This window comes from Balaenoptera acutorostrata, chromosome 8, assembly GCF_949987535.1.
Source record: "Balaenoptera acutorostrata chromosome 8, mBalAcu1.1, whole genome shotgun sequence".
Lineage (NCBI taxonomy): Eukaryota > Metazoa > Chordata > Mammalia > Artiodactyla > Balaenopteridae > Balaenoptera > Balaenoptera acutorostrata.
In genome coordinates, this window is record NC_080071.1 from 23568539 (window position 1) to 23593573 (window position 25035).

A 25035-nucleotide genomic window follows, 5' to 3' on the forward strand; every position below is an offset into this window, starting at 1 on the left:
TACATTGACTAATCTCATATAATTCATGACCACATACCTCAGGTAGGCCCTTTATATTACAAGTTCATTATACTCTACTTCCCAAGTTCAATCCATTCTCTCTACATGACTTCCCAAGTTCAATCCATTCTCTCTACATGACTGTCTCACACCTGTTTTCTCTCCTCAAACCTTCAGCACTGCTTTCTGATTTTCAGATGTTGACTTGCTTCCTACTTCCCTAAGAAAATTAAAATAATCAAAAGAGAACTTCTGAAGATTCCCAAAACCATATTTATGTACTGCCAGCACCTACATTCTCTGCCTTCCCATATATTACTATTGATGAATTATCCAAAGTCAGCCTTCTATCTGTGCAGTAGATCCCATCTCTTCATACCTACTCAAAAACATTACTCCCCAATTCTCCTCTTTCTCCCCTATATCATCAGGTCTTTTGTTCTGTATTGTATCATTTTTATTAGCAAACAACATTGTTAATTTGTAAATCTTAAAAAAAGAATTCTCAATGCCACTATCACTGCCAGCTACTCATCCATTTCTTTGTTCCCTTCTGTAACGCAATGCAACAGAAGAGTTCTCTGTCCTATCTGCCTCCAATTCCTCTCCTCCAATTCTCTCATTTTTTAATTGAAATATAGTTGAAGTACAATATTATGTTAGTTTCAGGCATACAACATAGTGATTAGATATTTAAATATATTACGAAGTGATCACCACAGTAAGTGTAATAACTATCTGTCCCATATAAAATTATTACAGTGTTATTGACAACATTCTTATGCTGTGTAATACATCCCCATGACCTATTTACTTTCTAACTAGAAGTTTGTACCTCTTAATTCCCTTCACCTATTTCACCCATCCCCACACCTCCTCCCCTCTGGCAAACACCCATTTGTTCTCTGCATCTATGTCTGTTTTTGTTTTGTTTGTTTGTTTGCTTTGTTTTCTAAATTCCACATATCAGTGAGATTGTATGAGTATTTGTCTTTGTATGACTTATTTCACTTACCGTAATATCCTCTAGGTCCATCCATGTTGTTGCAAATGGCAAGATTTCACTCTTTTTTATCCTTCAATTGTCTCTTAAACCTACCTCCACAAGGCATTTGCCCCCATCACTTTACTAAAATTTACTTACATGAAGGCCGCCAGAGACCTCCACAATGCTAAATTCCAAGGTCAATTTTCAGTCTATATTTTATTTAACCTATCAATCAGCAGCCTTTGACAGAATTGATGACTCCCTTTTCCTTGATATATTTTCTTTTCTTTGGCTCCCCAAAACCCACACTCTTGGTTTTCTTTATATCTCACTGGTCACTCCTCAGTTTCATTTGCTGGTTCCGCCTCTTCTCTCTGATTTCTTTATATTGAAGTGATGCAAGGCTCAGTCCTTAGTGGTCTTCTCTCCTCTACACTCATTTTCTTGGTAATATCATCCAATCTTATAGCTTTAAATCCTCTCCAAAATTTATTTTTCACCTTGCACTTGCAAGTTACTTATCCAAATGCCTATCTTGTGTCTCTACTTGGGTGTCTTTTAGATATCTAAAATTCAACATGTCAAAGTTGGAACTGAATTATAGATTGTATTATTTCTCTACCTATATACATCTTTGCATTTATATTATAAAAGGCAATATAATGTTTCCTGAAGAATATAAGAAACTCTGATCTTTTCTCAAAATCTGTTCCATCTGTACCTTCCCATCTCAATAAGTGTTAACTCCATACTTACAATTGACCAAGCCAGAAACTTTATTCTTCTCTCTTAGACCTGACTTCAATTCTGCCAGGAAATACTCTTGGCATTGCCTTCAATATTTATCTAGAATTATACCATTTCTCACTGTTGCCACTGCCACCCCCCTAGTTCAAGCTACCATCATCTTTCTCCTGGATTACTGAAATAGCCTCCTAACCAGTCTCCTTGTTTCTACCCTTGGCCGCTAGAATCTGTTCTCAACACAGCAGCCAGAGTGTTAGGTCATGCTACTCCTTTCCTTAAAATCCTGCAAAAGCGCCTCATTTCACTGAGAATAAAAGCCAAACACTTACCACGTTCTACTAAACCTATAGAGTCTGGCTCCCCTTCACCTCTCAGTCATCTCCTGGCTCTTTCTTGCTCACTCCTCTCCTTGGCCTCCGGCCTCCTTGTTCTTCAAGCCCTGCAGCCACAGTCCTGCCTTAAGTCTATCCCACTGGCTGTTCTTTGCCTGGATGTTCCCCAGTTATTCTATGGCTAATTCTCTTGACTCCCACAAGTTTTTCTCAAATGACACTCTATTTATAATTGCCAGTTCCTCCTCCCTATACCTCACACCACCCCTTAGTCTGCTCTAAATTTTTACTTTTCCACAGTTTTTATTTCTTTATTTTTTCTTTATTATATATTCTGCATTTGAAAAAAAAACATTTGACATCATATCTCTCTCTAGAATCTGGCATGTACATAATGCTACATAAATATGGACATCTCAGGGATCTTATTAAATCCACCAAACCTCTCTCAATCCCCAAAAGGAAGAAGCAGATCTGTTCAATGTTTCTTTCTAATAATTCAGGTTGGAGATATCAGAAGAAACTTGGAAACAAATTTTATTTATTTACTTATTTATTAAAAAAATTTTTTTAAAGACATCTTTTTTTAAAATTTATTTATTTTTTATTTTTTATTTATTTTTGGCTGCGTTGGGTCTTTGTTGCTGCACTCAGGCTTTCTCTAGTTGCGGCGAGCGGGGGCTGCTCTTTGTTGCGGTGCACAGGCTTCTCATTGCGGTGCTTCTCTTGTTGCAGAGCACGGGCTCTAGGCGCAGGCTCAGTAGTTGTGGCTCCTGGGCTCTAGAGCGCAGGCTCAATAGTTGTGGCGCACGGGCTTAGTTGCTCCGTGGCATATGGGATCTTCCCGAACCAGGGCTCGAAACTGTGTCCGCTGCATTGGCAGGTGGATTCTTAACCACTGCACCACCAGGGAAGCCCTATTTTAAATTTTTATTGAAATATAGTTGATTTCAAACTTGTGTTAGTTTCAGATGTGTAACAAAGTGATTCAGTTATTTATATATATATATACACACACATATATATATTCTTTTTTAGATTTTTTTCCATTATAGGTTATTACAAGATATTGAGTGTAGTTCCCTGTGCTATACAGTGGTCCTTGTTGGTTATCCATTTTATATATAGTAGTGTGTATATTTTAATCCCAAAGTCTCCCTGGTTTTTAATCTTTTTAACACACTATAGAATTAATTTACTTACATGTTTATTTGTTTACTGTTTGCCTTCCCCATTAGAACATAAGCTCCACAGGCCTGATTTGTCCCCAGGTATACAGTGGTGCAGCCTAGAACCTGATACCAATTGGCTCCCAATAAGTGTTTGTTGACTGAATTAATAATTTGTTTAATTTGCCTAGTCAAATATCTACTCACCTATTGATTTTACTTAAAATGTCTGGGGAATTCCTTGGCAGTCCAGTGGTTAGGACTCGGCGCGTTCACTGCCATGGCCTGGGTTTGATCCCTGGTTGGTGAACTAAGATCCTGCAAGCTGCATGGCTTGGCAAAAAAAAAAAAAGAAAAAAGTCTGAAAAACAAACAAACAACAATTTCCTATATTTTCCTCAGACTATTCATTGGTACTATACATACACAATTCTTTTTTCAAAAACCTTTTTGCCTTACTAGAAGATGACCACTCCTTGAGAAAATTGTTACTTTAGAATGACGAGTATCTTTCATGGCTTATCATTTGCCTTATCAGTGTATAGCTTTTCCCATTGTAAAGCAATGAATTAATTTATGCAGTCAGGGATAATTCCCCAGAAGAACAAATATCACTTGCCTTCTGAGGATTGCTAAGAAATCTTTCCCTAGGTGATTATTGGGTATTGAGGGTACTGAGGGCCACTGTTACAGCCCTTTACTGATGTATGATAGTTAATTTACATGTAAAGGCAGCTCCTTCATCAGTTGACAGACATACTCCCTTTTATCTTTGAACTTCAGTTCATTGTATCTATTTATATACCCAGGAAATTGTAAAATATTAAGCAATGAACTTTCCTATATTTTGTGCATTTCAAAATGGATTTTTTGTCATGTTTTAAATCTGCACCATTTTATCTAAATGTCCCATTGTAATAAGATCATTTGATAATTCACATTTGTTCATGTTTACACTAAACACAAAGAACATGTTTACATGTTTACACTATTTTGGAATGGCAGTCAAGTAAAAAGTTTAATTTCACCATTAAAAATTTTTGTATTGTCCTTTTAAGCACTTTTGAACACATTGGTGTGCTCCAAGATCACCAGTAGGTAGGATTTTCTGATTTTTTAAACTCTCTGTCACTGACAAAAGTGGGCGGAATAGACCTATGGGGAAACAGCACTTACATAACCTCCGTTAATTTGTCATGGGCTCAATTAGAAGCTTCCTTTTGCAATAGTCTTTTGGATCGCTTTGTGTTGGAAAGAAGCTTGGGTAGGAAGATCTGAGCCAGGATCAGAGAGGGAAATATATTTTAAAAGTAGCTAATGATAACAGTTAATGCTTCTTGAACAGTTGAACTGGGCCAGGGATATAACACCACTAACACCTCTTCACCTCAACCTATCTTAAACCTGGTCTCGCTCGGTCCCCTTCTCTTACTCTATTTTCTTTGTATCTCTCTCTCTACCTGCCATTGTAGGTTTATTGTTTGTCTCCACTAACAGAATGCTTTTTCTTGCTCACCTTTACATCGATAGCATCCCACAAAAATGAATGGCACACGCTAGGCACTCAATAAATATTAGTTGAAAGAATGAATTAATGTTCATCACCTTATTTCATTCTCTCAACCACACTGATAGGTACTGTTATTATCACCAGTAAAAGGAGGAGGGAACTTAGGCTTTAGGTGGCTAGATCACTTTCTAGAGGTCATATAACAAACAAGGAACAGAGCCTGGGTTCTTAGCCACTCTGCATATTGCCTCAAGGGAAAAAAAAATTGTTTTTGTTATTTACAACTAGCACCTGAAATTCAAAAACAAAAACAAAACAAAAAAAACTTCCCGCAGGAGAAGAGGAAGATTCCTGCTGTACCAAATGGAACAGCGGCTCCTGGGGAAGCCGAGCCCCACGGAGGACATAGTGGACCTGAACTCCAGCGAACTGGAAGGTTAGTGAAAAGCCCTCGTATGGGACTTCAAAGACCAAACGATATATACCTTTTGTGTGTGTCGGGAATTGCTGTTTTGAGAACTAATTTGTTTTTATACTTTGGGTACCTACTCTTTGGGGGATGAATATGCCAATTAATTTGATTTCTCTGTAGTTACTAATGATTGTCATTATGATTAAACCAGAACAGTGAATACACCATTCCATTTTAATATATACCTAGTCTTTCATATTGCTATGCATTAAAACACATTCACAGATTCTTAGGATGAATAAGAAAACTGTCAGTTGCCCTTTCCAAAAGAGCCTGTTGAAAACTTCAAGCTCAAGATGGAAATGAAAATAAATACCAAGAACTCAGTCTTATAGACCCTCTCTCATTACATGCAAGGAGGATGTATATAATAGTATTTTTTATTTTTACGGTAGTGATTTGAAAGAGGTATATGATTTATTTTTCTAATCACACATCTTTGAAGAGATGAAAGCTTCAATTTATTTCTTAAAATGATTCTTTATGGTTTTTTGACAGCTTGTCTCTCTCCAAGAAATGTGTGAGCAGAAAATCAGAAACCTTTGGGTGGGTCTCTCTTCAGGGAAATGTGTGCACACAGCCTCCATTATAATTGAAGGCAATTGCAGAGGCTTTGCAGGATTGGTACTCCTCTCCCCTCAGGGCCATTTCCTGTACTGCTTTCACTGTGTCCTCTAAGATGACTTTCCAGTTCCTGACAACTCTGTGCATTTTAATTCTCCTGTGTTCTTTCCCTTTATCTATGTTTTGTCTCTGAGGAAATGTCTTCCTCAGGCTCCGTACCTAATTTGAGATGGTTCAAACAATTTTTTCCTTTTCCCTTTACTAGAAACATTGTTACTCCTTCTGTTTACTTTCATATTTTCAAATGCTGTCTTTTTATTTTTGGTGTTTTTTTTTTTTTTCTCTCTCTCAGGTGTAACATGCCACATAGCTTAGATTTTTTTCAAAGTTCACTTTTCCTTACTGCTTCCTAAATCCTCCCAGGTCACCAATATCCGGTATCTTCGCTTCTCCAGAGTTCTTCCACAGATTCTGTTGCTGACATGACTTGAAGTATCCATAACTCATCTGCTCTCCTGGAGTTGCTGGTGCACATCTGGGCTGCTCTTGCACTGTTCTCTGCAATGACCTCCCACTTCCGGATTTAGATTTATGCTGCTAAAAGCACGTTTATGACACAGTAATATAACAGCTATTTAGACTAATGTATACCCTAATAAGTAATTAATTAGAAAAGAGTGGTCTAATAGAAAGTACTATCAAACCTATAAATATTAACTACTAAGTAATAGTTCATAACCAGCTCAAATTCTTTTGGGGATTAGGTGGGGGTATAAATCATAACTGAATGAATAAATAGACTCGTAGATTAAATCTGTTCTGAATTGTGACTTTGGCAAGTTAACAAATCATTCAGAAATGGTCCCCCAAATAAAAATTATGTATATGTTTTACTAAACACAGGTAAGGGAACCTAACCTAAGATGATCTTTGTGTGTGAATTTCACTGGTTCTTTGCAAGCTTCTCTGAATTTTAAATGTCCTTTTTTTTCAATTGAAATTTCATTCTTCTCAACCTCTCCTACTCCACATCCCTCTGATGGAAACAATCACTAGAAAAACATAATGTTTCTATCACTCACATAATAGTTACTAATATGTTATTATTGTGCCTATATTAGGGCAATTAAAAATAATAGAATTTATTCTGAAAAGGTACATTTTTCAAGGCAAATCAGAATTTATTTCTCAAGAGAACAATCATTTTTGAGGTGATTCTTAGATTGCCAGATTATATTCCTATTTAGAAAATAAATAACAAAACTTTAATATTTTTCCATAAACCAAGTATATTTAGCATACTGGCAGTATGTTGAACATAATAGGTTTTTTTTAACCTCCATGTAGGAACTTAATCACAGCCTTATTCATTTTAATATGACATCTTTATCCCATAGAACACAAAGAGCTTTTGGTAGTCAAATGTTAAATCTGCATATTGTTATTAAATGTTCAAAGAATGAGAATAGCTGTTTAATGCTCTCATTCCTAATAGATTAAAAAGTTCCAGTCCTCAGATTTTAGGCAATATTTCACAATTTAATGCCTCTCTCTTCCCCACCCCCCCCAAAAAAGATCATCCTTCAAATGCTTTAATGTGGTTTTTGGATATATTTAGAATATATGCATTTATCCCAAATAAGGTCATTATTGTCTTGTGAATGATAGATATCTGAATATATTTAGACAATAGTGGATCAAAAGTACATTTATCTAGGTTGCTTATTGTAAGGTCCCTGTCTTAGTTTTCTAAAAATGAAAGCAACTCTGGAACTTACCTCTCTCTACTAAGTATTATTGTCATCCATAACGTCATTTAAGTGCCTGTCTGGAATATTATTTGGCAAGGGTCTTTTTTCACAAAGAGAGTGGGTAACTGGAGCCATGATTATATGCCATTTTTTCTCTCTAAGTTGATGTTCACTATTGGACTGTACAAAAATCAGTTTACCTTCCCTCCTTCACTTTCTGCTACACTAACTGGAATGTAAACAATTAGAAAATATTGCCAATGACGGAGGATGGTAGGCCTGATTTTAGGAATATGTTGTTGTAAAATGGCACAGAGATTAGAGTAATCCTTAAATCTCATTATTTGAATTTTGATGGACGAACAGCTGTGAACCTCGTTTGAGAGAACCTAGGATTTTTGTGGTTGTTGACACAATATTTGGTTAGGGATTGAAGTGACATAGTGGTACAAAGCCATTCCTGTAGATCATCATAGTAAAACCTAGCATGTTAATATGGGTCTCATCTCTGCTGATGGAAAACCTGTACTGTGACCTGGCAACAAAGCAAATGAGCATTTTGATTTATGTGATTTTTATATTTGTATGTCACTATTGTGTTTTCCCCCCTGTCTTAGGATTTTTGGGGGACTTATTTTAGATATCAAAAGAAAAGCTCCATACTTCTGGAGTGACTTCAGAGATGCTTTCAGCTTGCAGTGCTTAGCATCTTTTCTGTTTCTCTACTGCGCGTGTATGTCTCCTGTCATCACATTTGGAGGACTGCTAGGAGAAGCAACTGAAGGGCGAATAGTATGTATTATGCTTTTCTCTGAACTTTGAAACTTAATCAGCTTTTAAGATTCATAGTTAGATGAGAGTCTGCATTTAATTTTGGATTCCTTTATGAGGAGAGATTTGATGTACGGTCTGGCGGATAAAGTTCATATGAATTTCCTAAATGACTAATGGGACTGGTAATCAGGGAGTGGAATATCTCAGAACAATTAATTCTTATCTTACACAAGGTTCTGATCTCACCCCTGGCCCCCCAGTCCTAGGCTAGCTTTAGCCTCTGGTTCTTGCCTCATAAGAGGTCCATTTTCCTATTTATATAGGCCATGCTTCTGCCAGACATTTATTATGAATACATGTAAACTTTTAGTAAGCAAAAGAAAAGCGAGATAAGGAAGGGAGAGGACATATCGCTGCCCACTACCATTCATACTCTGCTGACTGCCTGCCGCCTTTTATTTATCTTCCTACCCCACCTCCTGCCCAAGGTCGCTAGGCTCTTCATAGCAAAGGGAAAATAGACCCATGTATTTTACATGTTTTCTCCCCAGTTATAATCGCAGCCTGTACAGCTTAGATAATGGAATCATTTATATCTCTACACAGAGTGCAATCGAATCTCTCTTTGGAGCGTCCATGACTGGGATAGCCTATTCTCTCTTTGGTGGACAGCCTCTTACCATATTAGGCAGTACAGGACCAGTTTTGGTGTTTGAAAAGATTTTGTTTAAATTTTGCAAGTAAGTGTTACATACTTCTGGCCCTCAGCCCCCTTCTATTTCTCTACTGTATTTAATCTTCTTCCAGCATCATATTTGGAGATCTGCTGGGAGAGGTAGAAGTTGCTGATTTGATTCAGTTTGCCATTTTTGTCTCTCCATGGAAATAAAGGAACAGTAAAATATTTATGCATATTGTTATGTAATATTTATAAAAACTTATATTCAGTTCCAAGCACTGAGAAACCTCTTTGAGTTTTGTACCCTTAGGTGTTCCCTTTAGACAAAGTCTTGAGTTTAGATACTCATGGGATGTGAAGCTTATTTACTTTCACTTCCTGAATTAGACTTACTTCCATCTACTTAAAATGGTGGCAAGCTGTTGAATGACCTTCTTTCCACTGTTCTTTTCCCCCTCCTAGAGAATATGGGCTGTCATACCTATCTTTAAGAGCTAGTATTGGACTTTGGACTGCAACCCTGTGTATCATACTTGTGGCCACTGATGCAAGCTCCCTTGTCTGCTATATCACCCGGTTTACTGAAGAAGCTTTTGCTTCTCTTATTTGCATCATTTTCATTTATGAGGCCCTGGAGAAGTTGTTTGAACTCAGTGAAGCATATCCAATCAACATGCATAATGATTTGGAACTGCTGACACAATATTCGTAAGTACCATTTCCCCTGTTGGCTGTGGGACTTTTCTTTCTACCAATATTGTTATTGTTATAAGAAATATGAGGAACTTACTCAGCAGATAGAGTTCCTTAAATTGATTCATGACCTAAATCCTGGTCTCTCAGAGTTGAACAAGATTTTAAAAGTCATCTAATCAGCTGCTCATCTGAATACTTGAGTTTTCGTTATAACATCTTTGCCAAGAATAACTTTTTGAAGTTTTATTTGTCGAGCATTCCCTATTAAGTAGATAATGAATCAAGATCAATTTTACTATACAGAGATTTTTTTTTTCAAAGTATTTTTGGTTTTGGTCTTCCTTTAGGACCTTTTCCATTTAATGTAATCCAAAGAGCACAGTAGTGAAAGATAAGATTTCAGATTTAAAGCAGTGAGATAAAAGAGACTCATCGGGTCTAAATTGCATAGTTTGATGTTTGAAAATATGATAAAGTCTTAAACAAAATATCACTGAATTGAAATGTATTTTTGCTTTTGGAACCTACGACATTTATGATAAAAGTACTCACATATTGCCTGTTGAGGGTGATATTACAGTTTAGGGTTAAAGATGGGATTGTACCTATTACACTTTCTAGTTTTGTATGCCAGCAGTTTGGGATTTCTCTAAAGCTGTATTTGCAGAGTATATGTGGACATTACGTTACTCTTCTTTGATTTAATTTTAGGATTTTTCTGTGGTAATTATATATACATTTTAAACAGTGAATATTTGAAACAATGTGTTCTTTACCAGGCATCAACCTGGCATTATAACCTCTGCATTAACTACCAATGCTCTTCTTATAAACTGCTAAGATAGGCCCTGAAAATCTTCCTTTGAAGATTTATCATCTTTATTTACTGTTAGAAGTTGAAATTGTTGAAATTAGGCCAAAACAGTGCAATATTATAGTCTTGTTAAGAATGATGTAATGACATAGAGTTGAAAATAAGATGACTTTTAGTACTTTGAATTTTTCTCGGTCATTAGAGATATGTTTAACAGTACATCTCAAAAAAAATTCAGAGTGGGATATAAAATAACTTCCCCAATAAAAGTAAATGGTGAGGGTGTTGTGAACAGGATTCAAATGCAGATGAAGGAGGTGTCAGGGACACTCAGAAAGCAGGCAGATGGGAAGAACAGTTTGATCAGAATGAGATGTAACATTGATACATGCCTTTTCATTTATCTTTAGTTAAAAAGAGAGCAGTGTCACCTAATTTTGGTATCTTTGCTAGGATATGCAATTATCTCTGCTTGAATTTTCAAACCTACTACATGCCAGGCACTGTGCTTGGTGCTAGGGAAATCATGAACAATATTCTGTTCTCAGTGAGCTTCCAGTTTAGTAGGAAATGTAGACAAACAGACAACACAATGGAATAAGTGCTGTGTTAAAGGATTGGTCCAGAATACTATGGTACTAAATCAGAAGAGCACCTAACCCAGATTTCAGGTTCAGAGAAGACTTCCTGGAGGAAGTGACATAGAACACCAAAAAATCAGTAGGAATTAGGTGCTGAGGAATAGAGATGGAGAGTGGTTTAGGTGGAGGGCATGGCACAGACTTGGATATAAGAAATTTATTAATGCTTTGAAATATTTGTCCAAAGTTATATAGATAGTGGTGAAACAAGAAATTAGACTCAGGCTTTATGACCCTGATGTAATTTTCAGTAACTGAAGTTACTGCTGTAATTTTAAAATTTCTTTAAAGTACTGTTTCTCAACCACTGATACATATACAATCAAAGAAAAGCAGACAAAGCTTAAATAGGCAGGAGCATTTTTATAATCAAGTGTTCATCATAAAGTGTTCTTCCAAAAACTCCACTGGATTTTTATATCCTTAAAACCCATTATAAATGACAAAGATGGTGAATAAGAAATGCATGTAGGTATAATAAATAACTATAAAAAGTGGTGAATGATTGCTCTAGCAACTATCTAGCAATTTCAGTCTCTAAACATCAGTTAAAATAAGTTCACTAAAGTTTTAATTTTTTAAATTAAAGTTTTAATTCCAAGGAATATAACAATTTTTCTTTTCAAAGTCCTTTTATAGTCACTTTATATTTAATGAAATCCTATGGAGCAGATAAAATCTATTTTATAGAACAAGTTAATGATTTATAACTTACCAGTAATCATATAAAGCATAATGAAGAGTAGAACCCACTTTTCTTAATGTTATGTTTTCTTTATTAGAGGGTGTGACTTTGTTCTGCCACTCAACTTTATCTCACCTTTTGGGCACATTGCCATGAATTCTTTATCAGATTAGTGTAATGTCAGTGTTGGCACTTTGTATATGATAATTTTACTCAGAGTATCTGCCATTTCTGTTGGGAAATTTTAAGCAAATTATTCTCATTCATGTAAACTATTGCTACATTCATTATTCATTCATTCATTTCTACTTTGCTAGGTATTTTAAGTGTCACCACTACATACTTTATAGTATTAGTCATGCTAAATAAATGCTTAGAGACATTGCTGATAACTTGTTTTGGAGAAAGAAGCACTTCCCTTTAACTATTGAAATTAATATGCTAATTGTTCCGAACACTCTTCCTCCTAGAGATTTATAGAACTAGTAAAATTCAGTTAGCTTAGCATATTTTTCTATTTATAAATGCAATTCTTGATAATATAAGGTGTTCAGCTTATGCACTTTACATTTATTATTTATCAAATAGGAAAAGATCGAGAAAAGAATATATACAACTCTGGGGAAAGAAGTTTACTTCGTAAAAACATTCTTTAGTTAGAGCTCTCAGTTGCAGGCAAAATAGTTTTTATATACCACCCAAAAAAACCCTGTTTTTATAAATAAGTACTGTTCAAATATTATGTGAAGGGTAAGAAAATATGTTCTCATAAATGAATGCTCATTGCTGGTCTCAGTGAAGTCTGTGTCCAGCTTCCACTCATTCCTCTGTGTAGCTCATCTCTTCTTTATGTGGGTACCTGGGGTCTTTTGGATATATCAGAACTTGCTCTAAAGATGATTAGTAGGAAGCTAATTTTATTTCTTCCAGAATTTTCATTTTGATATCTAAAAGAAGGAAGGCAGAATTTTTTTCAATTATAAAAGCATGTTTTTAGGGAATAAGAGAGATGGTCCTACTCATTCTGAAATCATATCCCTGGGTGTTGTGGGCTGAATTGTGTTCCTTCAAAATTTTCCACATGCCAGATTTCTGAGCAAATCTAATGGCTCTCTATATAGAATTTGAACACTTTTTAGCACCCTCTCTACCTCTGTAATCTCTTGTCTAAATTATTACAATTGCTTTCCAAATGGTGTCCCTGATTCTACTACCCTTCCCTTCCACAGACTGTTTTCTGTGAAGCAGCCAGAATTATTCTCTTAAAACCCTAGTCAGATCATGTCACTCTGCTTCTCAAAGCCCACTGATGACTTCCCATCACCTTCAAAGATGTTGTATGAGCTGTTCCTCACTGCCTCTCTTATCTTGTCTTCTGCTTCCTCCTCGGCTCCACCCACGCTAATCTCCTTGCCCTTCAGCCTTCATACTTGCTGTTCTTTTTGCCTAGAATGCCCTTCTCCAGATATCTATGTGGCTTGTTCCTTCACTGTCTTCAAAATCACCTGCTTGAGGACTTTCCATCTAAAATTTCAACTCTCTTCTCTCTCTTCCTTTTTTCAATCTAAAATATTATATAATTTATTTATCTTTTTAAAAGTAAGATTTATTGAAGTATTATTTACATACAATAAAATATGCCTCTTTTAAGTGTACCCTTCAGTGAGTTTCACCAAATGGGTAACACTATAATTGGAATATACAATATTTCCCAAAGTATTTCCTCATGGCCCTTCATTGTCTGTCTCTCACCCCAACCCCCAACCCCTGACAATCACTGATGCGATTTCTGTCTCTAAAGTTTTGACCTTTTTAGAATGTCACATAAATGGAATCATAGAGTGTATAGCCTTTGGTGTCTGGCTTCTTTCACTTATCATATGCTTTGGAGATTTACCCATTTTGTTGCATGCATCAATTTATTCCTTTTTATTGTTGGTCAGTGTTCCACTGTATGGATGTACCACAAATTGTCTATCCAATGACAAGTTGATAGATGTTTGGGTTGTTGCTACTTTGGAGCTATATTGCTTCACATGCAGGTCTTTACTTGGCCTATGTTTTCATTTTCTCTTGGGTAAATACCTAGAAACAGGATTGCTGGGTTATATGAAAAGTGTATATTTTAACTTTATAAGAAAATTCCAACATGGTTGTACCATTTTGCACTCCCACCAGCAGTGAATGAGTGTTCCTGTTGCTCTGCATCCTCATCAGCACATGGTATTGTGCTTATGTAGAGTGATACCTCTATCTATTAGTCTAATTTATTGTGTGTTCCCCTCCTAGAGTGAGTTCCTGAGGGAAAGGGATTTAGTCTGTTTTGATCACTGCTTTCCCAGTGTTCAGATCAGTTTCTGGCACAAAATAGGTAGATGTTCAATGAAAATTTGTTGAAAAAATAAACGAATGTTGAATGAATATCACCTCTATCTAGAATTTGTACTAAGGCTCAGAAGGGTTTATGGCTTACCCAAGTAGAAGAACTAGAGCTAAAACCCAACACATCTAACATTTAGTCAAACACTTTTGACAGTGTACCACATTATAGGCCACTGGTTTGACCAAATTAATTTCTATTATTGATATTTAGAATATGAGGGAACTTGGATAAATTTTATTTTATTTAAGTCTCTTAGATATTATCTTCAAGCAGTTTAAAATTTATCACAGGAAATTAAAAATATAAAAATAGAGGGATTTAAAACATAAATATTTGAATAATATTAACATATGCAGTAAAATGGATTCTTATTTTAGAGTTCATTAGAGCATAAAAGTGCTTATTTTGATTATAATGATTCCCTGTAAATAGGTATTTGACAAGAAGGGAAAAAAATCTTGGCTAGAGATGAATTTTGTTGTATCACATTGAAGCCCACTTCACCTTGTTATTTTTAAGAAACTTGGTAATAATTTGGATTAAAAGATAGGAATCTATACCAATATCCTAGTTAGTTGCTTTGGGTAAGCCCCTAAGAGCAGCCTTCTAGAGACAACGTCTTAACCCTCAAAAATACATAGGAAGTACATGTGAAATATGTAGGGAATAAGAGCTCTGGGAGGATACCTACCAAACTTATAATACTTTGGGGACAGAAGAAAAGACTGAAAAAAAAGGCTTGTTCTCTTTGTATATTTTGGAGTGTTCAACTGGCATTGTGTGGATACATTATTTTGTAATTTCTTTCTAAGAATAGGTTTTATGAGAAGCAGACCCACGGATACAGAGAACAAACTAGTGGTTACCAGTGGGGAAAGGGAAGGGGGGAGTAGCAATATAGGAGAAAAGGGTAAAAGGGGTTATTATAGGATTATATGAAATCAGTGTGTGAAACTTTTGAAAACTGTAAAGCACTATAGAATTTAAACAGTCTTTCATTCAATTAAAAAAAAAGTTTTATTATGGGAAATAAAGTCTTTTGACAAGCCATAGAATGAGGTAATTAGGGCCAGGTGGTGCTCATCAAATCAGTTCCTGTGTAAACAAATTTATTTTCCATTTCAGGAAAATAGCAATTTACAAAACTCAAAGGAAGAATAGAGCAAAATGTTTAAGGTATAATAAGTAGATTTGCCATTCTGTTCTTAAATTCTCTTATTAGGCTCATTCTTTCAACATCTATTGCTTTTCTCTGAATTGTGTTAGCATTGATAGTGTGAAAATGAATATGGTCTCCACTCTAAAGGAACTCAGTGATTAACAAGAAGAGACTAGAGATGTGCTTTGTACATAGTGGCTGCACATAGAGAATTTGTTGAATCAATAATGAGGAGGGAGCTAGAGGCAATGCATAGTCAAATCATTGCAACCTGGCATGGTAAGTATTTATACTAGACATATGTTTAATGGTCCAGGAGAAGCAGTAAAAAACTACCTTAATTTATCACTCCATCTCTGTTGTACCTGTAACTTATATGTACCTGAGTTTCTTATATGTGGCGTATCTGTTTTTCTCTCTCTTCATTATCTCTGCATGAGCAGGTCATAATTAGAGTTGAGGGCACCAAGGTAGATAGATGAAATCCTGGGACCAGTTGGCAGAGAGTCTTAAAAATTGTAATGAGTTTTATTGTAAAAGATCATTGGGGGTAATGACAAAGCTCTGGGAATAATTATGTGATAATAGATTAGAAGGTGATCATAGGAAGCGGAGCAAAGAGCAATACCCTTGGTATGGAATGTTTAAGTCCTGATTATTGACTGAGACAATGGTAATGAGAAGAAAATAAACAAACTGGGGAAAAAAAGAAAGAAAAGCAAAAATTGGCAAGGCTTTATTCATTCATTCAACAAGTAATTATGGAATGCCTTATAATTTATATGAGCAATAACAAAAATTTGCATACATGGCTTTATTTAAGCCTCACAATAATCTATGGTATAAGTATTACCCCTCAGATGATCAATCTGAGGCTCCAATAAGTTAATTAATTTGCTCAATATCCCAGAACCAGTGAATGGTAAATGAGAGTCAAACTCAGGTATACTTTTTTTTATTATGTAGTTGTTATACAGTATTATATTAGTTTCAGGTGTACAGCATAGTGATGCAATATTCTTATAGATTATACTCCGTTTAAAGTCATTAAAAAATAATGGCTATATTCTCTGGTGCTGTACAACATATACTTGTTGCTTTTTTTTTCTTTTTAATTTTTGAATTTTATTTTATTTACTTTTTTATACAGCAGGTTCTTATTAGTCATCAATTTTATACACATCAGTGTATACATGTCAATCCCAATCACGCAATTCATCACACCACCACCCCACACCCGCCACGGCTTTCCCCCCTTGGTGTCCATACGTTTGTTCTCTACTTCTGTATCTCAATTTCTGCCCTGCAAACCGGTTCATCTGTACCATTTTTCTAGGTTCCACATATATGCGTTAATATACGGTATTTGTTTTTCCCTTTCTGACTTACTCCACTCTGTATGACAGTCTCTACATCCATCCACGTCTCAACAAATGACCCAATTTCGTTACTTTTTATGGCTGAGTAATAGTCCATTGTATATCTGTACCACATCTTCTTTATCCATTCACCTGTCAATGGGCATTTAGGTTGCTTCCATGACCTGGCTATTGTAAATAGTGCTTCAATGAACATTGAGGTGCATGTGTCTTTTTGAATTATGGTTTTCTCTGAGTATATGCCCAGTAGTGGGATTGCTGGATCGTATGGTAATTCTATTTTTAGTTTTTTAAGGAACCTCTATACTGTTCTCCATAGTGGCTGTATCAATTTACATTCCCACCAACAGTGCAAGAGGGTTCCCTTTTCTCCACACCCTCTCCAGCATTTGTTGTTTGTAGATTTTCTGATGATGCCCATTCTAACTGGTGTGAGGTGATACCTCATTGTAGTTTTGATTTGCATTTCCCTAATAATTAGTGATGTTGAGCATCTTTTCATGTGCTTCTTGGCCATCTGTATGTCTTCTTTGGAAAAATGTCTATTTAGGTCTTCTGCCCATTTTTGGATTGGGTTGTTTGTTCTTTTAATATTGAGCTGCATGAGCTGTTTATATATTTTGGAGATTAATCCTTTGTCCGTTGATTCATTTGCATATATTTCTCCCATTCTGAGGGTTGTCTTTTCGTCTTGTTTATTGTTTCCTTTGCTGTGCAAAAGTTTTAAGTTTCATTAGGTCCCATTTGTTTATTTTTGTTTTTCTTTCCATTACTCTAGGAGGTGGATCAAAAAAGATCTTGCTGTGATTTTTCTCAAAGAATGTTCTTCCTATGTTTTCTTCTAAGAATTTTATAGTGTCCGGTCTTACATTTAGGTCTCTAATCCATTTTGAGTTTATTTTTGTGTATGGTGTTAGGGAGTGTTCTAATTTCATTTTTTACATGTAGCTGTCCAGTTTTCCCAGCACCACTTATTGAAGAGACTGTCTTTTCTCCATTATATATCCTTGCCTCCTTTGTCATAGATTAGGTGACCATAGGTGCATGGGTTTACCTCTGGGCTTTCTCTCTTGTTCCATTGATCTATGTTTCTGTTTTTGTGCCAGTACCATATTGTCTTGATTACTGTAGCTTTGTAGTATAGTCTGAAGTCAGGGAGTCTGATTCCTCCAGCTCTGGTTTTTTCCCTCAAGACTGCTTTGGCTATTCGGGGTCTTTTGTGTCTCTATACAAATTTTAAGATTTTTTGTTCTAGTTCCATAAAAAATGCCATTGGTAATTTGATAGGGATTGCATTGAATCAGTAGATTGCTTTAGGTAGTATAGTCATTTTCATAATATTGATTCTTCCAATCCAAGAACATGGTATATCTCTCCATCTGTTGGTATCATCTTTAATTTCTTTCATCAGGGTCTTATAATTTTCTACATACAGGTCTTTTGTCTCCCTAGGTAGGTTTATTCCTAGGTATTTTATTCTTTTTGTTGCAATGGTAAATGGGAGTGTTTCCTCAATTTCTCTTTCAGATTTTTCATCATTAGTGTTTGGAATGCAAGAGATCTCTGTGCATTAATTTTATATCCTGCAACTTTATCAAATTCATTAATTAGCTCTAGTAGTTTTCTGGTGGCATCTTTAAGATTCTCTATGTATAGTATCATGTCATCTGCAAACAGTGACAGTTTTACTTCTTCTTTTCCAATTTGTATTCCTTTTATTTCTTTTTCTTTCCTGATTGACGTGGCTAGGACTTCCAAAACTATGTTGAAAAATAGTGGTAAGAGCGGACATCCTTGTCTTGTTCCTGATCTTAGAGGAAATGCTTTCAGTTTTTCGCTATTGAGAATGATGTTTGCTGTGGGTTTTGTCATATATGGCCTTTATTATGTTGAGGTAGGTTCCCTCTATGCCCACTTTCTGGAGAGTTTTTCTCATAAATGGGTGTTGAATTTTGTCAAAAGCTTTTTCTGCATCTATTGAGATTATCATATGGTTTTTATTCTTCAATTTGTTAATATGGTGTATCACATTGATTGATTTGCATATACTGAAGAATCCTTGCATTCCTGGGATAAATCCCACTTGATCATGGCGTATGATCCTTTTAATGTGTTGTTGGATTCTGTTTCCTAGTATTTTGTTGAGGATTTTTGCATCTATGTTCATCAGTGATATTGGCCTGTAGTTTTCTTTTTTTGTGACATCTTTGTCTGGTTTTGGTATCAGGGTGATGGTGGCCTCATAGAATGAGTTTGGCAGTGTTCCTTCCTCTGCAGTTTTTTGGAAGAGTTTGAGAAAGATAGGTGTCAGCTCTTCTCTAAATTTTTGATAGAATTCACCTGTGAAGGTATCTGGTCCTGGACCTTTGCTTGTTGGAAGATTTTTAATCACAGTTTCAATTTCATTACTTGTGATTTGTCTGTTCATATTTTTATTTCTTCCTGGTTCAGTCTTGGAAGGTTATACCTTTCTAAGAATTTGCCCATTTCTTCCAGGTTGTCCATTTTATTGGCATAGAGTTACTTGTAGTAGTCTCTTAGGATGCTCTGTATTTCTGCAGTGTCTGCTGTAACTTCTCCTTTTTCATTTCTAGTTTTATTGATTTGAGTCCTCTCCCTCTTTTTCTTGATGAGTCTGGCTAATGGTTTATCAATTTTGCTTATCTTCTCAAAGAACCAGCTTTTAGTTTTATTGATCTTTGCTATTGTTTTCTTTGTTTCTATGTCATTTATTTCTGCTCTGATCTTTATGATTTCTTTCCTTCTGCTAACTTTGGGTTTTGTTTGTTCTTCTTTCTCTAGTTCCTTTAGGTGTAAGGTTAGATTGTTTATTTGAGATGTTTCTTGTTTCTTGAGGTAGGCTTGTATAGCTATAAACTTCCCTCTTAGAACTGCTTTTGCTGCATCCCATAGGTTTTGGATCATCGTGTTTTCATAGTCATTTGTCTCTAGGTATTTTTTGATTTCCTCTTTGATTTCTTCAGTGATCTCTTGGTTATTTAGTAACTAATTCTTTAGCCTCCATGTGTTTGTGTTTTTTACGTTTTTTTCCCTGTAATTCATTTCTAATCTCATAGCGTTGTGGTCAGAAAAGATGCTTGACATGATTTCAGTTTTCTTGAATTTACTGAGGCTTGATTTGTGACCCAAGATGTGATCTATCCTGGAGAATGTTCCATGCACACTTGAGAAGAAAGTGTAATCTGCTGTTTTTGGATGGAATGTCCTATAAATATCATTTAAAGCTCTTTGGTCTATTGTGTCATTTAAAGCTTCTGTTTTCTTATTTATATTCATTTTGGATGATCCGTCCATTGGTGTAAGTGAGGTGTTAAAGTCCCCCACTATTATTGTGTTACTGTTGATTTCCTCTTGTATAGCTGTTAGCAGTTGCCTTATGTATTGAGGTGCTCCTATGTTGGGTGCCTATATATTTATAATTGTTATATCTTCTTCTTGGATTGATCCCTTGATCATCATGTAGTGTCCTTCCTTGTCTCATGTAACATTCTTTATTTTAAAGTCTATTTTATCTGATATGAGTATTGCTATTCCAGCTTTCTTTTGATTTCCATTTGCATGGAATATCTTTTTCCATTCCCTCACTTTCAGTCTGTATGTGTCCCTAGGTCTGAAGTGGGTCTCTTGTAGACAGCATATATATGGGTCTTGTTTTTGTATCCATTCAGCAAGCCTGTGTCTTTTGGTTGGAGCATTTAATCCATTCACGTTTAAGGTAATTATCGATATGTATGTTCCCATTACCATTTTCTTAATTGTTTTGGGTTTGTTTTTGTAGGTCCTTTTCTTCTCTTGTGTTTCCCACTTAGAGAAGTTCCTTTAGCATTTGTTGTAGAGCTGGTTTAGTGGTGCTGAATTCTCTTAGCTTTTGCTTGTCTGTAAAGCTTTTGATTTCTCCATCGAATCTGCATGAGATCCTTGCCAGGTAGAGTAATCTTGGTTGTAGGTTCTTCCCTTTCATCACTTTAAGTATATCATGCCACTCCCTTCTCACTTGTAGAGTTTCTGCTGAGAAATCAGCTGGTAACCTTATGGGATTTCCCTTGTATGTTATTTGTCATTTTTCCCTTGCTGCTTTCAATACTTTTTCTTTGTCTTTAATTTTTGCCAGTTTGATTACTGTGTATCTTGGCATGTTTCTCCTTGTGTTTATCATGTACGTGACTCTCTGTGCTTCCTGGACTTGGGTGGCTATTTCCTTTCCCATGTTAGGGGAATTCTCGACTATAATCTCTTCAAATATTTTCTGGGTTGTTTTCTCTCCCTCTTCTCCTTCTGGGACCCCTATAATGCGAATGTTGTTGCGTTTAATGTTGTCCCAGAAGTCTCTTAGGCTGTCTTCATTTCTTTTCATTCTTTTTTCTTTATTCTGTTACGCAGCAGTGAATTCCACCATTCTGTCTTCCAGGCCACTTATCCGTTCTTCTGCCTCAGTTATTCTCCTATTGATTCCTTCTAGTGTAGTTTTCATTTCAGTTATTGTATTGTTCATCTCTGTTTCTTTGTTCTTTAATTCTTCTAGGTCTTTGTTAAACATTTCTTGTATCTTCTCGATCTTTGCCTCCATTCTTCTTCCGAGGTCCTGGATCATCTTCACTCTCATTAGTCTGAATTCTTTTTCTGGAAGGTTCCCTATCTCCACTTCATTTAGTTGTTTTTCTGGGGTTTTATCTTGTTTCTTCATCTGGTACATAGCCCTCTGCCTTTTCATCTTTTCTATCTTTCTGTGAATATGGTTTTTGTTCCATAAGCTGCAGAATTGTGGTTCTTGCTTCTGCTGTCTGCCCTCTTGTGCCCTTGTTGCTTATTTATTTTTACCTAGTAGTTTTTATCTCTTAATCCCCTATGCCTATCTTTCCCCTCCCCACTTCACTCTTCCCACTGGTTAACCACTAGTTTGTTCTCTATATCTGGGAGTCTGTTTCTGTTTTGTTATATTCATTCATTTGTTTTATTTTTTAGATTCTACATATAAATGAAAACATAGAGTATTTGTTTTTCTGTGTCTGACTTATTTCACTAAGCTTTAGGTCCATCCATGCTGCTGCAAATGGCAGAATTTCATTCTTTTTTTATGGCTAAATGATATTCTATTATATATATATATATATATATATATATATATCTCATTTTCTTTTTCCATTCCTCTGTTGATGAACACTTAGGTTGCTAATATCTTGGCTATTGTAAATAATGCTACTATGGACATTGGGTGTGTGTATATTTTCAAATTAGTGTTTTTGTTTTTTTCAGATATATACCCAGGAGTGTGACTGCTGGATCATATGGTAGTTCTATTTTTAGATTTTTGAAGAACTCCATACTGTTTTCCACAGTGGCTGTACCAATTTACATTGCCACCAACAGTGCAAGAGGGTTCCCTTTTTTCCACACCCACGCTAACATTTGTTATTTGTAGACTTTTTGATGATAGCCATTTTGACAGGTGTGGGTGATATCTCATTATGGTTTTGATTTGTATTTCTCTGGTAATTAGTGGTGTTAAACATCTTTTCGTGTGCCTGTTGGTCATCTGTATATCTTCTTTAGAAAAATGTCTATTCAAGTTTTCTGCCCATTTTTTAATCAGGTTGTCTGTGTGTGTGTGTGTGTGTGTGTGTGTTTTGATATTGAGTTATATAAACTGTTTATATATTTTGGATATTAACCCTTTATCAGTCATATCATTTGCAAATATCTTCTCTCATTCAGTGGGTTGTTTTTTCGTTTTGTTGGTTCATTTGGTTTTAAAGCCCATGCACCTTTTTTCTATGATAAAAAAATAAAAATAATAGGAAAACTTCAATTTTATTATAACTCCTTAAAGGCAGTAACTGTCATATGTTTCTATGTATTCCCCATAGCACTTAACATAATACTCTGTACAAAATAATTTTAACCTGTTAAATCATTGAATGAACAAGGAAGACTACATGCTATGTTCCAGATACTTGGGTGTAAAAGTAGCACCATAGATGGGTCTCTGCCCCAATTGAGCATATTATCTATTGAAAGACTTAGACATTAAATATTACACAAATAATTACTTAATTATACTTGACATAAATGCTATCTCAAAAAGGTACAGAATGCCATGAGAGTGAGAAATACTTCCAAAGTTATTTGTATTTGGAGGCCAAGAGAGCCTATAGCTATTTGAAGGGAGATAAGATTCTGATGAGAAAAAGTTTAAGAAAAATTTCATGGAGAAAGTATTTATGTTTTTAGTTTTAGCTAGTAGTGGTGGTGTTTTGCAAAGTTATTTTGTACATTTTTGAAAAGCTATTTTCTTCATAATATGTTATAGCTATAAGTTTAAATAATTTATTAGAGAGAAAAGTATTAAGTACTTACAGAATCTCTTCTAAGATTAAAATCTGAAACATGGAAATAGATGTATTCATAAGAGACTGTATTATTTAAATAGTCATCTTAATAGAAACAAATTAAAGGTTTAGTAATAGAAGAATGAGTAAACTATGTCACATCCATTAAAAATGATGGTTATGAAGAGTAATGAGCAAACAGAAAATACTTACATTATAGTTCTATATAAAAGAGATTAGAAATGCTCATATGCTCATAAAAATGTTGAAAATATACATAAGAATTACTGAAAGATATATACCAAAAAATTACAGTTATTGGTGGAAAGATTCTGAGAGATTTCTTTTTCATTTTTTATTTTATAAATATTCTGTAGTGTGGTTTTATTATTTTTGAAATTCAAAATACTTTATGAAAAAGAAAAATGAATAGGCATAAAAACATGTTTGGCTTCTATAGATACATCATAACTCTCTGATTTTATGCCTTATGTTAATACCTAACTTGCTACACAGCACTCTTAAGGTGATTTAATCATTAAAGAGACAAAAAAAAAATCACAAATCATTACTGTTCAGCATTCACAGAAAGGTACTAATAATAACTACAAAGGCAAAAACAGAGCATCTGCAACCTAGGGACTAAAATTAGTAAAAATGTTGAAGGGAGTTCTACCAAATTATGTTTTCTAGAAGGCAGCCATAGGCTCTTCTTGTGTAAGGAAGACTGATCACCTCACTTCCATTAGCCTTGAAACAAAAGCAAAGACTTCTGGATGCAGGCATTTAATTATCATGTTTATCTAATCATCCTGTAGCCATTTATATAATTAAGATGGCTTAGAGCATACTTTTCTTTGGGCAGTAAAGGGTAGTAGAGGTTGTGTTTGGTGAAGAGTATATTTTAAGCCAAACAGTCCAACACTAATTATGGCATTTTATACTGGTGTTTTAAAAAATGTAGAAAAAGTGCAGATACTGCCCATTCTTTTGCCCTTGGATTGTTGAACTTTCCAATCTATGAGCTGGTGGTAGCCACAATTGTAATAACCACCACAACAATGATGATACCTAACACCTAATTAGTATTTACTTATGCTAGACCCTGTTCTAGGTGCTTTTACGTATATTAACTCATTTTTACCCTCATAATAACCCTATGAGGTTGATTGCTGTCACTATCACAACTTTAAAAAAACTAAAATATAGAGACGCTAAGTAACTTGTCTAAGGTCACTCAGTTAAGTGCTTGGATTTGACTGATACAGGAACTCTGGCTGGAGAGTCCAAAGTCCAATGTCATAGGCATCAGGCTATTTTATGCACCTAAAGATTTTTTTTTTTGCATTAATATTTCCATCTTATGGCCAGAGTCACTAAACATTATTTTGGAGATGTGAATAACAGAAGAGCTTATTCCAAAAGCTTATTGCTTTCTCTAGTTTTTTTTTCTTTTCTTTTCTTTTTTGTAGTTTTAGATGAAAAATATTTGGAATAAGTTCATCAGTATAGGTGAAAAAGAGGAAAGTGGGATTTTTCTCATTATATCTTGACTTATTTATTTAGAATATCTGCTTTTGACATTTTAAGGACATAAAATCTCAGCCAAAGCCCTCTTTGAGCTACCAAGGGCTGGTACAGAGATCTTTTTCAAACTTCCTGTACAAGTGTGCAGCCTCTGAGGACTATCTGCTGAGATTTCAAATATTAGAGGTGTGGACTCAGGAAAGAATGATGATTTGGTTGGCTATACATGATATCTGTGACGTATAAATCTTTTAGGTAAAAAACATATCTTTCCTCCTTGGAATTGATTTATGGAAGAGGAATATTATTAACCAGAGATAGGCCTGACAAGGAGGCATAGGTAACTAATGTCCACCTACAGACCTAACTCTCCAAAAAAAATGTCTCCCCTATGAGCTTGACATTTTTATCCCAAATT

At 35.2% G+C, this 25035-nt stretch overlaps 1 protein-coding gene across 7 annotated transcripts in view; it reads left to right on the plus strand.

The window, feature by feature from the left end:
• The window catches only part of SLC4A10 (solute carrier family 4 member 10), a 310427-nt gene that overhangs the window by 210590 nt on the left and 74802 nt on the right, over window positions 1–25035 (plus strand). For all 7 annotated transcript variants that reach the window (XM_057551625.1, XM_057551622.1, XM_057551624.1 and 4 more), the window contains 4 exons: window positions 5082–5182; window positions 8151–8325; window positions 8914–9047; window positions 9449–9694. In XM_057551625.1, coding sequence (XP_057407608.1) covers window positions 5082–5182; window positions 8151–8325; window positions 8914–9047; window positions 9449–9694 — 656 coding nt within the window. The remainder of the gene's footprint in view (window positions 1–5081; window positions 5183–8150; window positions 8326–8913; window positions 9048–9448; window positions 9695–25035) is intronic.